Raw genomic sequence first — 15289 nt, forward strand, 5'->3', positions numbered from 1 at the left:
AGTTTATGCTCGTTGACAAATGAATGTAGAGACACTGATATTAGCTAAAATGTATAATAATAATAACCCATCAGAAATACTGGCTTGAACGTCTTCAGGCTATAATCTACTTTGTTGGCTAGATTGTTTTGTGCTCTACATAGAAATACGAACGATATCAACATCTAATGTTCACAGGAAAATCGAAAAAAAAATCTGTACTTGAAAAACTGTAAAGTTTTTGTCAGAGAAAATGTAGCATGCAAATCTATTTCATGAGCAAACAAAAATATTAACCTGAAGTTTGTAGTTGTTTGAATCTAAATATACATCTAGACTTCATTGAATACAATAGTAGGCCTACCAGAGTTACAGGGAATGTTCTTCTCAAACTTAATCAAACTTACGATTGGGTCTATAACATGCATACAATTTAACTCAGAGTTACATAGAACATCCTAATGGTTGACACAGCGAAGTGGCTAGTTCTCTAGTTTTTAGTTTGGATATTTTTTTGACTTAGTTTTCTATAATAACTCTTTTTTGAAACACAATTCAGAATGCAAAGTAATTCTTCAATGAGGAGCAGACGATGACCAAGTAATTCTTTGATGAAGATCAGACGATGACCAAGTAATTCTTCGATGAGGATCAGACGATGACCAAGTAATTCTTCGATGAGGAGCAAACGATATTCAAGTAACCGTATACATAGTGTTACGTATTTCTGAATCTTCTGGCTAGATGTATTAGTTGGCACACAAATAAAAACACAGCAAAGAACTTGACGACTAAACTTTCAGTTTCATATAACTTTAATGACTATTAACTCTAACAATTTATTACTGTAACATGTAGCGTAGAAGACTGTACAATATCTGTCAGTTTACAGTTAGCTATACTTCGTTGCACTGCATCTCTTCATTTCGTTGCAATTCCTCTCTTCTCAACTTGCATCGAGCCGTATTCCACAGAACAGACCAACGACACACTTCCCAGTGTCGCTCCAGGTCTCCCAAAGCTGAATCAAGTCGTACTCAAGTCTACCGAATCAGAGCCGCACACGTCTTACATCGACTGTATCGACTGTAACGGCTCAAGTCCACTGTAGTTCGCTGTATAGACTTTAACGACAGTAGTCCACTCCAGTTAACTCTACCCTAGTTAACTTGCATCGAGTCGTACACATTTCTCTTCCACAGAGCCGCACACGTCTTACATAGTCTGTATCGACTGTAACGGCTCACTCACGACTCCATACGACTCCATACGACTCCATACGACTGACTTTCACATTAACTCTCTGGCTTATATAGAGTCCCTAATCGCTTGTCCAAAGTTGCACAAACACGGCTAGTATCCTCTGAAATAACACGTGAGGAAACGTCACATCCTGTCTTTGTTTGCACATGTAGATTCCAGGGAACACTAGTTGCTGTGTCATCTCGCCGGGGTCATACGTTGACCTCTACCTATCACTGTTCATTTGTAACAATAGCAACAATAGTGGCCCTCTACTTTCTAAGTATCCGGAGTGTCGAAATAATTATGTTAAATCTTAAGACAATGATGGAGGATTTAATTCATTGGACTATAGGTTTGATGGAAGGAAGATATCACAATGAATGGCTCTGTGGCTGAAAGTCAACTATAACTAGTGCAGATTCTTGAATTTCTATATTAACACCTTAAGCTTATGTGCTATCATTAGACGCCTTCTAATACATGTGTACACATTGCAACCTAGACGGCCGTGTTAGTCATTTATCTGTTTCACATTCTAAATGTATTACGACTTCGTTGCAATGTAGGTCAACACAGCCTATAAAATTTATGGAAATGCGGCCTTGACCTATCAAATCTTGCCGATAGTACCTAAATGTGAAACCAATGATTAAATGCATTGGCAACAATAAATAATATACTCTACCAAATGGAGCTATACAACCGACTAGGCTTCTCATTGTTAGACTTTTTTTTTAAATCAAAGGGACTTAATTTCTCCAAGTAAAAGACGAATTGTAGGCTTCCCGCCCCTTTCGCAAGCTCCTCCCTTGTCTCTGCGTCACTCAGTTTGGACTTGAAATTTAGACGATCGATGATAGACATTTTCTTACATAGATTTAGATTTTATGATTCAGTCTTTACGCAATTTTAATGGAGGCAGTCTCTTGTAGAAATGAAGGGGAGGTTAATCTGCCCTTGATTTGAAGTAGAGACGCCAAGTCCTGTACAACATTTGCTTCAGTTCATTGTTGGATAGGACAGGTTGTTTTTTTTTAAGGATTTTATTTCTCTTGAGTGCACGGCCTTGATTTGAAATAGTGGAAATCATATAAATACTTGTATATATTACCAGGATATAGTCTAGTATGTGTATGACCCATTTGTTGTAGTGTAGTGCTTCATAAATGTTATATTTCAAGGATTAAATTATTCCTAAAGGATATAGTGATCTTTTTCCCGGAATTCTATTTATAAGTCAATGTGTGCCTAAAGAATGATGTGAATTGATTTAAAATAGAACTCTTGACCCATATTTTTTTTAAATCTGCAATTGGAAAGAATTGGAAAAAGAGTATTAGGCAGTATTCTAAATCTTCAAGGCTTCTAGATTACAGCAGACCTAAATGTTTCGACGAAAAGCTGCCAACTGAAAAGCGCTAATCCAGAAATTTTTATCGCTATAAAAATGTAAAGCGAGGCTTATGCTTGATTCTAAGCAATGTGCTATGAAGGGTTAATTTTATTTCTGTTTCGTTAAATGCTATTCCTAAAACAATAAACTATGTTCAACTTATAGGCACAGAGTGTTAGCAACCCTTGTATTCTATAAATAGATCTAGATCTATTCCAGTCTAATGTAGAACTACAATGAATCCTACAATAATATCTCAGATGAGAACAAATGTCAAGGGAGACAGTCACTTTTATAATTTAGACGGAATCAAAACAGATTCAGCTCCCTTGGGCAAGTATCTTAAATACACTCTCAGTCAGGACATTGGCAAGCGGAGAAGCAGGTGGAAGAAAAGCTATTCACCACTTTGCATGTGTTTGGTTGGGTGTATTCTAGTCGTATGTGCCTGCACTGCACTCATCTTATATAATGTGGTCGCCTATAAGGGCTTACAGGAGAGAATAGAGGAAACCCTTACGGCGACTTTGAAACAAAGTATTTCTGACCAACTGAAGGAAAAAATCCATAGACAGTTAGAGTTTTCTTTACACAAAATGGAGAAGAAATTGAGTGACAGTTTGGAAAAGAAGCTACAGAGTTTATTAGAGCTTAACGAGCTGAATCGTAAAGAGCAGCTTCGCGGTAGGCTCCCAGACAAAAACACTACAACGTCAGATCAGCCTGACAACAGCATGTCAGATCAGCCTGACTACAGTTTGTCAGATCAACCTGACTACAGCTTGTCAGAGAATCTAGTAAACAAACGTACAGAATTTGAGGAGAAAAGACTGAAAGAATTAGAAGAGAACCTCGAATTTCGTTTAGAAAAATCGTTGACAAAACATTTAGAAGGCAAACTGTCAAAGATGATGGAAGAGAAAAACAAAGAGGTAATTCAAAACAAATGCAGTGCTGGCTAAAGATTGCTTGATTCTAGCCCCCTATTATAACACGTAATTCAAAACAAATGCAGTGCTTGCTAAAGATTGCTTGACTCTAACCCCCTATTATAAACACTTGGCTTTGGATTTTACTTTCAAATGGTATTTTTAGTTTTGGGCTAGTTGTAAAAGTATTTTATTAACAAAAAAAGGAAAAAAGTAGATAACTATAATATATATATAGCTAGTAACAAAACATGTTTACAATACAACTATTGACACTTGAATTTAAATTCACACTTCTAATCTTAAATTATTTAATGCGGAATTCCTGGTAGATTTTCAAATGCATGCTGCAAAGGGAAAGAATGAAAGGCTCGCCATAACTTGACCAGTCCACACTAGCCCTGTTCACTAGTAGCTTTTCGAAAAGGTAGAGGTACACATTAGCAGAAAAAGGGATTTAACCCCCGTCATACTAAGACCTTGTCATCGTTTGTGGTTAGGCATTGATTTCCAACCATATTCGGTTTGGGCTTAATAAATGTTTGGCTTCAACTGCGTTCTTCACATTTCACTCCTAGCAAGAACTTTTTTTTTTGCATTAGTCTTCAGAAAATGGCTTTAACATTCTTAAGATTTGAGCAACTATGTAGCTGCCCTGAATGCAAGGTGGTATAGTAACCAAGGCAAACATGGCACGTTTTGGTAAATTAGTTTCAGGAAGAAATATCAAAGAGCTATCAATCTCTTACCACTTTAATCACTGGAAATATAAACGTTTACTTTCCTTATATTAAGAATGCCGTAAAATGCTGTACAGAATAAGGAATGAAATACATCGAAGAAAGATTTTGATTACCTACCTACCTACGACAGATTGTGGGCCGGATGGGGCCTGTGTGGACCATTTTTTAGGCGTCACTGGGGTAAGGGAATGACGGTCCAGAATCTGGCAGTGCTCTGTAAGGTTTGCGTGTCTCCATACAGGACTAGACTCGCATGCAAAAGTTTTAATTGTATCTTTGAAATCGCTTCTGAGCACCATACAGTCTTTGAGTTCTACCGTCGCGTCTTCCATGCATCAGTGTCGAATTTTGGCTCTATCTGACAGTGTCCCTTGTGTAAACGTGGGAAAATGGCTTGATCCTTTCTGTATATGAGCCACGTTTCGTTCTTCCTGTTTGGGCGTTTTAGAAAATTGTAGACTTCCTTTCCCGTGCTACTTTGGTCCCAGCTACAGTACCACTCGGACTTCACATTCACAAACGCTAACTCTCATATGTTTGCGGTTCTTCTTGTGTGACCCATGTTTCTAGCTTCTCCAAACTGCCTGCTCTTTCTTGGAACTTTGTATTTTCTTACTCCCCACACACCATTGCCCTCTCCAGTGGGGTAGGCCACGTCTCTGAGCTCCAAGGCAGGAAGATTGGAATAACGTTGTCCAGTGCCGCTGTTCCTTCTTCAATACATAGCTCTATGTGTTCTACAGCGTTTCTGAGTCCTTCCATTTCAGCAACTGCCGCCTGTACATTGACCTACCAATTCGTCGCTTTCGGTGGTCCGAAAATATTCTTATATAAATTTCCGTCATGGAGCCGTCAGTGTAAACGTTAATGGTATCTTTCGGTTATTGAGCTAGAATTTCTATCGCCGTGCTGGTTAGCTGTGCTGGTGCACATTTCTTGTTTATCTTTGGATCGATCAGCGTTTTCCGCAACTCTGGTAGTTTGGTTTTGGTTGGCTGGATCCCACGACACGAAAAATTTAACAAAGAGAAGCCACCCACACACGTCATTTAATAAGATCTTTCTCTTTATGAACCGAAGTGTAAGGACACTATCTGAAATTTGTGGTAACAGTAAGTGACAAAAGAGGCAGCTGATGATCAGATATCAATTTGTCGAAACTTCTCTTTTACCATTGTCAACATAGAAAATCCAAAGCTGCAGAAACTTTCCATTAACATGCATTAAATGACATGAGCAACCTTTTTAATTAATAACTTTTTCTAAAAATCAACAATGTCTTTGATTCTTAAGATTAGGGATGAGTGAAGTGTTCACATGATTATGCAAACCCAGTGGCGACCTGTATATTTTTCCTAATCTGGTGCAGGCAAAGCCTTTGTCCTCCGGCGGTCTATTTAAGTTTTAAGTTTTCTTTTCGTCTTCAATTAGGGTTTTTCTTTGGGTCTTAAATATGTGTCCCGAGGCCTTTGTGAGTGTTTTTTTCAGAGACCAACTGCTATCAACTACTTTTCTCTATTCCTGTGAAGGTGAAATGGCGCCTGTTCATCTTTATGGTGCAAGCACAAAACACTCCTTCGAACCATTCTCAAAATATAAGGCAAAATAATGATAATACATAAACCTTCAAACATAGCTTTAAAATGTACATTCATAACTTTTTAAAACAGTAAATGCTAGGAATAAGTGTAAAAGACTATTTTTTGTTAACTGGTGTTTAAGAATAGTGTCTAGATAGAAAAACCGTGATTTTTAAAGGAATTCTGTAAAGTAATAAATTTTGTTTATGTGAGCAGGTCAGGAGGTCAGAACTTTTCTCTGCTCAACATTAAATTTTATAACAGTAGCGCAGATGTTAGCGCTACTGTATGGGTTTCATCTGTGACACCTCAGTCTACGACCAAGGGGCTAGAGTCACCTAAGTAACCAGACATACTAACCTAAACTAAATGAAAGCACAGACGAAACTTTACTTGAAATTAAATAAGACAAAATAAAACTTTATTTACATATACAAAAAAAATCAATAATAAAATATAATATATACACTAACCACTACAACTGAACCCAGCAACTAACTAAAACCCTCTAAATCTACGCCACTACCAAACACCAACAAACTAACCAAACCAACTATCTAACACAAACTGATCAAACTAACTATAGATCTAACTAACTAAATCACTACAACTACTACACTAGACCTAGATCTACACTAACACCCTACAATAAACTAGTCTAGATCTTTAATATTCTTCTACTATAACCAACCTATAACTCTAACACTAAAACAAGAACACCTTACCCTTAGTACCTTACCCTTAGTACCTTACTATTGGTATTCACTAAGAACAGACTATAAATATAACTAAGCCACTAAGCCGACTAAGGCAACACTACAGGAACAAAATAACACTAGATCTACACTGCAGCAGCAATTATAGCAGAGCAGCAATAACACAGCAGTTATATTCAGCAGCATTTATTTCAGCAGTAAAAATAGCCTGCAACATATAAAATGCAAAACTATAAATACAAAATCATATATTCTTTTAGATCTGTATTATATAAGATAATATAAGATAAGATCCAGAACACTCAAAGCAAGACTAATGGGCGCCGCCATCTTTAAATCAACATGCTTAAAACAAAAGCTGCAAACTAGAAAATAAATCTAAATTAGAATATATCTAGCATATTTACACAGTGTGACATAGATCTAGTAAAAGAAAATATAAAATATTTCTACACTTACAGGCCGTCCCAGGTACAGAATAATAAAATAATTACACGACAGACCACAAAGATCTTCAGCTGTCACACAGACAGAGATACTGTACTGACCACCGGTCAAATGTACACTCAACTGTTTTAAGACAGCATGTACATCACTTTTTATACTATCCCGCACTAACCTATATAAAAAAAAGTAGCAATCATACATAAAACACTGAACCATAATCTTCAAACACAAAAACAAAATTTAATAAAATACTCTGAAAGACACAAAGATAAAGGCACATTCCTTGTCCCATATGCTAGGACAAATTTGTACAAATACTCCTTCTTCCCTAGTGCTATTAGAGCATGGAATGGGTTGACTGAGCTAGCCAGGAAAACCAGTGACTTGGCTGAATTTAAGTCATTGGTTAATATGCATGACTAAATGCATGACGCGTAGGACATAATCATCTTCTTTTTTGAATTAACGTCTGTATTATATAAGATAAAAATATGCGGAAGTACAATTATAAAATCTAACACTAACCTATAAAAATAAAATATATAAAAATAGCTCTGGGAGCGCAAGCTCACATTTAGTTTGCTTTCCCCCCCCCCCCCCCCCCCGGTAATGAAAATCTGTATTATTAAGATTTAATAGTAGAATTAAAGAAGAAAACATCATTAAACATTGACTTGCACCTTTGTCAGTCTTCTTTAGTCCTCTTATATCTTCCTTCTTTTTAGCTTCCTTCACCCCCACCCCCTTCAACCCATTTCTGGTTGATTCTTTCTTCGTTCCATAGCGTACCGCCATCCTTCCCCATTCTACATCTCGCCTACAAATGCTTTCGTTTCGATCTCACTAAAATAAAATCCTAAATACAATTATTTTTATTTGATAAGCTAATTTAATAAAGCGTTTTTAAGTAGGCCTACTATTACTAATTAATATTTTTTTTTATTTCGTTTAGCATCGGAATAATTCAAGGCTGCACAAGTCTGCTCACAATACAATGAATGAGACTGCTGAAGAGTGTGGTAAGTTTGAACGTCAAAACTTGCTTGCATTAACTCTTTCTCTCCGTAATTATTTACCACATTCTGGTGGAATCAACGCTGGTATCGTCAGTTAGGAGAGAAAGAGTTAACAATCAGAGTGAAAATCACGTGATCCTTTCCAAAATGACCAATCGAACAAATGTCCTTGCTGTGTTTCATGTTTCAATATTTTCTATTCATTTAAATAGTTGGGAATTTTGTCTAACACCAGATTGTATGTGATTTACTTTTAGAACATGAAAGACACGTGACTTATGTACATCTTCAGGGCAGGAGTCCTCGGAGAATAATTGGCTCTGGTCCTGGTAAGTTCTAGAATTTTATTTGCATATAATGTCAATGTACAGTCCATGCTTTGTAGACAACTAGAGTCTATCTAGTATTATTTGCACAATACTGAACTTTAATGCAACCTAAACAAATTTCTTTTTAGAAAATTATATCAACTACTCTGTCTGTCAGTCTGTGTGGTAAAAGGTTTGTGCACGTTATTTCTCCCACACCCTATGATGGCCTATCTCGGATCAAGCTGACATTTAGAATAATTATTTCTTTTACCTGACAACAATAGAATCAATAAAAAAAAGATTTACGAAATATCTAATTAACTATTGGAAACTGATTATTTTGTTTGGTATCATGAACAAGGGAAAGAAATTTTAAGTGGTGCTATCTGCTAAATTAATTCCCTTTACAGGACACTGCTTTAAAGTAAGTTTCAAACAAACAATATATATATATAAGTATACAAACTTCTATAGAAATAAGCAGCCCACTAGTAAAGTTGTTAGAATGTCGGCTTGAGGAGGCTTGAGCCATAAGTTGGAATTCAGGTCGTTCTCCTTTTTAATTTCTAAACATTTTTATAAACCGATTACGATACATTTCACCCAGACATACTTTTCTTTATCCCCCTCACCCATTTTTAGCATGAAATTGCGCAAAACAAAAACAATTGGTAAAAAATATTCTAATCGGACAGATCAATCATTGTTGCTCTAGATCTATTGCAAATTTAATTATATGACTGATATAAATTAATTGATACTGTTATAAACCTGGTGGTGGCACAGATGGGGGTAGTGGGCCCGCACAGGAGAACGAGGGGACGTATGCAGCAATACAACGTCGGTAATCCCTTCGAAAGAATAGCGATCGATGTAGCCGGACCATTCCCTGAGTCCCAGAGAGGAAACAAGTTCTAGTGGTGATCGACTGTTTTACTAAGTGGCCTGAGGCGTATGCGATACCAAACCAAGAAGCCACCACCATAGTGGAAACACTTGTGGAGAACTGGATTAGCCGATTTGGTGCTCCCAGGGAGTTACACTCCGACCAAGGCCGAAACTTCGAATCCAAGATCTTTCAAGAGATGTGCCAAGTACTCAGCATCGAAAAGACACGCACAACCCCTCTTCACCCCAAGTCAGATTGAATGGTGAAAGATTTAACCAAACATTGGAACAACATCTGTCGAAAGTCGTCGATGAACGTCAAGAGGACTGGGACACCTATATCCCAATGTTCCTTATGGCATATAGAGGATCGATTCACAGTACCACCGGTTACACTCCAGCAAAGATGTTGTTCGGCCGAGAGCTGCAACTACCATGTGACTTGTTATTTGGGATCCCGGGGAATGTGCCAGCCTCTTCAACAGACTATGTCGCAAATCTCCGAAAACGGATGGAGAAAACTCGCGCTTTAGCCCGCAGAAACATCAAGATCAACAGTGACCAGATGAAGACAAGGTACGACAAACGGGCCAATGCCTCTGGGTTTCATGAGAACGATCTGATGTGGCTGTACAGCCCACAAAGACGAAAAGGCAAGTCCCCAAAGCTTCAAACAGACTGGGAAGGACCCTACCGCGTGATTAAAAGAATCAACGATGTCGTTTATCGAATACAGAAGAGCCCAAGGTCCAAACTGAAGGTCGTCCACATCGACAGACTCAACAAGTACTATGGTGAAGCTGGATCTGCCCGGGACGGACAGATCTAAGGAGGGGGCAGTGTTATAAACCTGGTGGTGGCACAGATGGGGGTAGTGGTGTGTGTGTAGTCAGCCGACGCAAATCGCCCCAGGCCAGCGCTAGACGAGCGGTCAACCGTGACGATTTACGACGGTCAGCTGAGACGAGTGTCAACATGAAGGTTCGAGTAGGAACGGCGTCGTGAACAGATCTCAGGAGCGTCACGAGGGATGTAGTCATATGACCACCCAGAATGGTCGAGCGACGTTCTGCCCGGTTCTAGAAGGCCAGCAGGGAACCTATATAAAGAGCGAAGGTATCAGAGACGAGTTAGTTACAACATCCCGATCAAAAGTTCGTTACTACGGCTCAGTACAAGTCCGAGACGAGACAGAGACCAGTGCAAGAGTTGATACGGCGGCACGGCTATTAACTTGAGAGATATTTGTACAGTCTTGTGTTACGTGCTACCAATTGTACAGCACTGGCTGTTATTTATTGACATTAAACTATTACGTTATTTGAAGCCCTGAGTTGTCAAGTTCTTTCAGTTGGTGCAGTTTGCAGAGAGCCTGCATAGTGAAATTCGTAACAATACAATGCCTCTTCGTATACGCTTTTTTTTTAAATTATTTTTTATGTTTTCTTGAGTAAAAAAAATAACTTACGTTTTATTGACAACTTTACACTTCAATATAGATGTAAAATAATAATGTCTTAAACAATTTAAAAAAAAATTATTTCAAACAACACGTCTTTCCGTCACGTATCTGTCTCTCATCCGTTCTCCATATTTTTTTTATCACTCAATGGTCTCAATGGTTACGTCAGAATCTATTCAGCCAATCCGAACGTACACACACTCCATTGGCATAACACCTTAAGGGGTGTTGATCAGGTATTGATCGGATGTTCTTTGATCAGGTGTTAAATTATTAGGTATTGATCAAGTGTTGATCAGGTTTTGATTTAGTAGGCATATTGATAAGGTATTGATATAATGTTAATCAGGTATTGATCCACTGTTGATTAGGTAATGAAAATTTTATACACTATTTTTATATTATTCATATGAAGTAGTATAGAACAGGAAAACATATTTTAGAGTGATCCACATTGACTGAACTGAGTCATGCTACATTTAAATATATGTTTGAGATCTTTCAAAAACTATTTTAGAGAAGAATTAAATGTAGGCTTGTGAAAGATAGTTCTGAATGATGTAGAGATTTAGGTCTACACATTAGTCTCACTGTAAATGTAGAATGTAGACTTGTTGAATATATACTTTTGGAATGTGATTATGTATAAAATAGACTTTAAAAAATTATTTTTAAGACTATGACAACTAACACAACATACTGCTCCATTGCAATATGCTATTGACATCAGTCAGGGCCAAATCAAATTACAAAAATTGTAAACAGTTTGAATAACAGTTTATCGATCTAGCTAACTTTTAGACCTACGTAATTTACTACACAGATAAATGCAAGACAATAAGATCTAAACCTATCACTTTAACACAATGTCTAGGAAAGAAAATAAGTAAAGTCAATTCAATGGTTTGGAACGTTCTTTTGAGAATACATTTTCCTTTCAGAGCCAATATTAGCTCTCCTTCTATTTATTTCCCTCCATCAGATAAAAACTTTATTTGGGATCGGATCCCGGCCTACAATTGTACTGGATTTGAGTACATAATTGACCCTAATACAAACTCTGTCTCCAAAGTAAAGATCTTAAAAACTGGAGTGTACCTGGTCTACTCACAGATAGCTGTACACGGGAATAAAAACAGAAAAAAAACGTGAGTACCTATGTAGGCTACATAGTCTAGACTAGTTCAATCATTTTATAAATTATCTCATCCTATAAATAACTGACGTTTCTCCAAAGAGAAGATAAATACATCCTATGCGTATCTAAGTATGAATGTAGTCGAGCAGACAATCCCTGCTAAGGCATAATGCTTGAAGGCAGCTAAAGTGAGTTAGGTTTTCTTTGATCTGGTTCACTTTATTTCCTTATAACTATCTACAGCTTTCCTCTGGACTGCGCTCACGAAACTGTGCAAACCAACATTAATGATGAAAAAAAAGTCATTCTGAAGAGTATGCTGACTCAGCATAACTTGTAAGTTGTTATACAGCCAAACTGTATATCTCTATTGTCTTTATCTTTCTGTCTATATCTCAATCTACAAGATTTAAGATATTAGATAAACCCTAACCCTAACGCCAACTTTCTGAATGTAAACTTACATTTTAATGTTTGATTGAGACTGCTATATGAAAAACTTTTAATTGCATAGTTGTAATATTTTGTTACCTGTAATGTACTATTGTAAAACATTTTCAAACAGAATATTACTAGCAAAACCTTAAAAGTGTGCAGGAATTTCATTCACTCTCTTTCTATGTCATTGGTATTCTTGAGAATGAATCATATCATTCTTTAACATTTTGACTTTCCATATTTGTTCATATTTTAAAAATCTAATACTCTATAGCTCTCTTTACTTTCAGGGGCAGGCCTATCATTAAAATAGAAAAAAAGAATCTGCATCCAATAGACACCAAGTTCCAGATGGGTATTTTTCATCTCTCCCAGAATGACACCCTCAGTGTTCGCTATTCTGAGAATTGTGCCAACTTTAACTACTTGATGCAACCTGAATATAGCTACTTTGGTGTTTTGATGTTCAGTCAGGAATCAAATGCATGATAAACATTCAAAGAAATTATATTCATCTTTTGTATTGATCTGAACAAACATAAAATTTAAAATATGTTGATTCTATTTTCCTAGACAGATCACAGTCAAACCAATAAATTTAGACATTACATTACTCACTAATCAACATACTCCCCACACATAGATATACATATATGTTTATATTCAAACCAACATACTCCGCCACACACAAATACATACATAAATGCTTATTTTCAAACCAATATACTCCTCTCCACATAGATATATGTTTATTTTCAAACCAACTCTCTCCAAGCACACATTTTTTGTGAGAGATTGCTGTCATTTGAATTATTTACAAGAATTATGAATATCATAACTTTATGATTGTATAATATTTTATTTTTCTCATTGTAATATTACTTATTGTGTTTTACAGCATTACTTTGTGTGTCTTTACACATAATTAACAATATTGATAACAATAGTTAATTTAGTTCTTATAAGTGAGTTTCTTTCACTATGCTACATAGTTAACTTAAGTTAGCTTATTATAGAATTCAACTTCTCATGTCCATCTTTGTTTTTTGTATTTGAACCTCTGTTAGCACAGAGATGTCCCAGACAGAGTTCACCATTTAATACAATATTTATTAACAAAGATTTTGTGTATTGATTGCTCACTGTTGTATTCAAAGGAACTGTTTTCTCTGCAGTCATGTTGTAAGACTTTTAGATAGAGAGAGATAAGTTTATGTGTAGATTTTTAAATGACTTCTTTGGTTGGAAAATTATATATTTTAGACTAAAGATTGCTTTAAAAGTTACATTAAATAATAAATATATGTGTATCTTACTTAAGATAAAAAATCAATAAACCTAAATTTCAGAATATATTCAATGCAAAAAAAATATGTAAAAATGTATATAATTATAATATTTTGTGTCTTTAAATGATAATATCTTGTCATAAGCAATAAGGACCTACAAGTTATTGGTTTATTTTATTTACCATATAGTCTAACATTCTTACTAGAAAGAAATTAAAGAAATGTTTACATAAACCTTTTACTTAAAGATATTTTTATTAATCTAGTCCATTTATGTGAAGATAAGAAAACTTATCATTACATTTGGCTTCAATATTTAAATTTAGCTTGTTTTTATCTCTTTCTCTACATGATTCTTTAACACTAGAACACTCTATACACATTGAAATAATATATTCTTTATAATTGTTGGGAAATAATTATTAGTATTATTTTTATTATTATAGTAGATGAAATTTGTATGCATTTCAAAACTGTTTCATAAAAAATACTTGAAAATTGACTGTGAGTATAATATTGTTTGTGGATGTTGGTTAGAAAAAGTTTTACCTGTTTTGAATGTTCCTTCTGTGTTAAAGATAATCTGCATCCTAGCCTAAACCTCCCCCAGGATAATTGGGTAGGAAGTAGGCAGGGTATGAACCCAGAACCATTGGGACTACCAAATGACAGTCCAGGCAGCTATAGAGGAGTATATGGGCCTATAAATAGTAAAATTAATGTTGGTGTAGCTTAGTACTAAGTGTGTGACAGAGTGTTGTGTGTATGTGCAGCTACATGCAGAATATTTGTAAATAATGTATGTGTAAAATATATTTTTCTCTAAATGAAAGATTTTATTCAGCTTTAAGATAACTATATTTAAAAATCTAATTTCCATATTTATATTGTGAAATATTTTTTATGGGAGGATGGGATGCACTAGGATTGATCCAGTGGGTCTACATTTCTCCTCATGGTGCATTGAAAAAATGTAACATTACAAAATAGTTGACAAATGAATAAAGGAATTAATGTACACTTACAATCTTTTGCTTTATGATGGAATGAAAGCCTGCCAGCTAAATTTTCCTAGAGTAGTTTTCTGAGATCACAATGATGCCAGCTTGTTGTTTCAATGGCTGTAGACTTGCTAGTGTTTTCTAACCAATGGTTTTGTACATAAAATGAGTATATTATTTTATGAAGAGTTCCAATAAAACACAATTACAATTTTTTTATTAATTGGCTTTTAAGTCCTTTTTTTTTAAAAAAACTATAAATTGGTGGTGGTCAATTAATATTTTCATGTATAGTCATTAGCTATATCTCTTCACATAGTCATTAGCTATATCTCTTCACATAGTCATTAGCTATATCTCTTCACATAGTCATTAGCTATATTCTCTTCACATAGTCATTAGCTATATCTCTTCACATAGTTCTTAGCTATATCTCTTCACAGCAGCAGACATCCCACAAACACCCAAAATAATTTTTTCTATACTTTACAACACTAAAGCAGCCCTTAAATTTAAGGAAAATGAATTTGTGTAACAAAGTGTTAAATGTTGTGTGTTTCTTTGTGAAAGCTAAATGCAGAAAAATGTAATTAAAACATTAATAAAGTTTTTAAATTTTTATAAATTTTATTTATTATCAATGCAATTAATATATAGTATAAAACTTTTATAAAATAGTAAATAATTATTTAAAAAAAAGCTCAAGTTCATAAA

At 35.5% G+C, this 15289-nt stretch overlaps 1 protein-coding gene across 1 annotated transcript; it reads left to right on the forward strand.

Moving 5' to 3' along the window:
* Window positions 1-1906: 1906 nt before the first annotated feature.
* Window positions 1907-14798, forward strand: LOC106059183 (uncharacterized). Its single transcript, XM_013216748.2, has 6 exons — window positions 1907-3549; window positions 7985-8051; window positions 8306-8377; window positions 11692-11857; window positions 12091-12183; window positions 12576-14798. Exons 1-6 carry the CDS (start codon window positions 2854-2856, stop codon window positions 12772-12774), a joined length of 1293 nt encoding a protein of 430 aa, XP_013072202.2. The 5' UTR covers window positions 1907-2853; the 3' UTR covers window positions 12775-14798.
* Window positions 14799-15289: the final 491 nt, after the last annotated feature.

This window comes from Biomphalaria glabrata, chromosome 15, assembly GCF_947242115.1.
Source record: "Biomphalaria glabrata chromosome 15, xgBioGlab47.1, whole genome shotgun sequence".
Lineage (NCBI taxonomy): Eukaryota > Metazoa > Mollusca > Gastropoda > Planorbidae > Biomphalaria > Biomphalaria glabrata.

What these genes read in the sequence shown, in the direction of transcription:
- LOC106059183 (XM_013216748.2), top strand. Translation starts at nt 2,854, where the DNA reads ATGAATCCTACAATAATATCTCAGATGAGAACAAATGTCAAGGGAGAC. An exon ending in TGGAAGAGAAAAACAAAGAG is followed by an intron (nt 3,550 to 7,984) that starts GTAATTCAAAAC and finishes TATTTCGTTTAG; the next exon opens with CATCGGAATAATTCAAGGCT. An exon ending in AATAAAAACAGAAAAAAAAC is followed by an intron (nt 11,858 to 12,090) that starts GTGAGTACCTAT and finishes AACTATCTACAG; the next exon opens with CTTTCCTCTGGACTGCGCTC.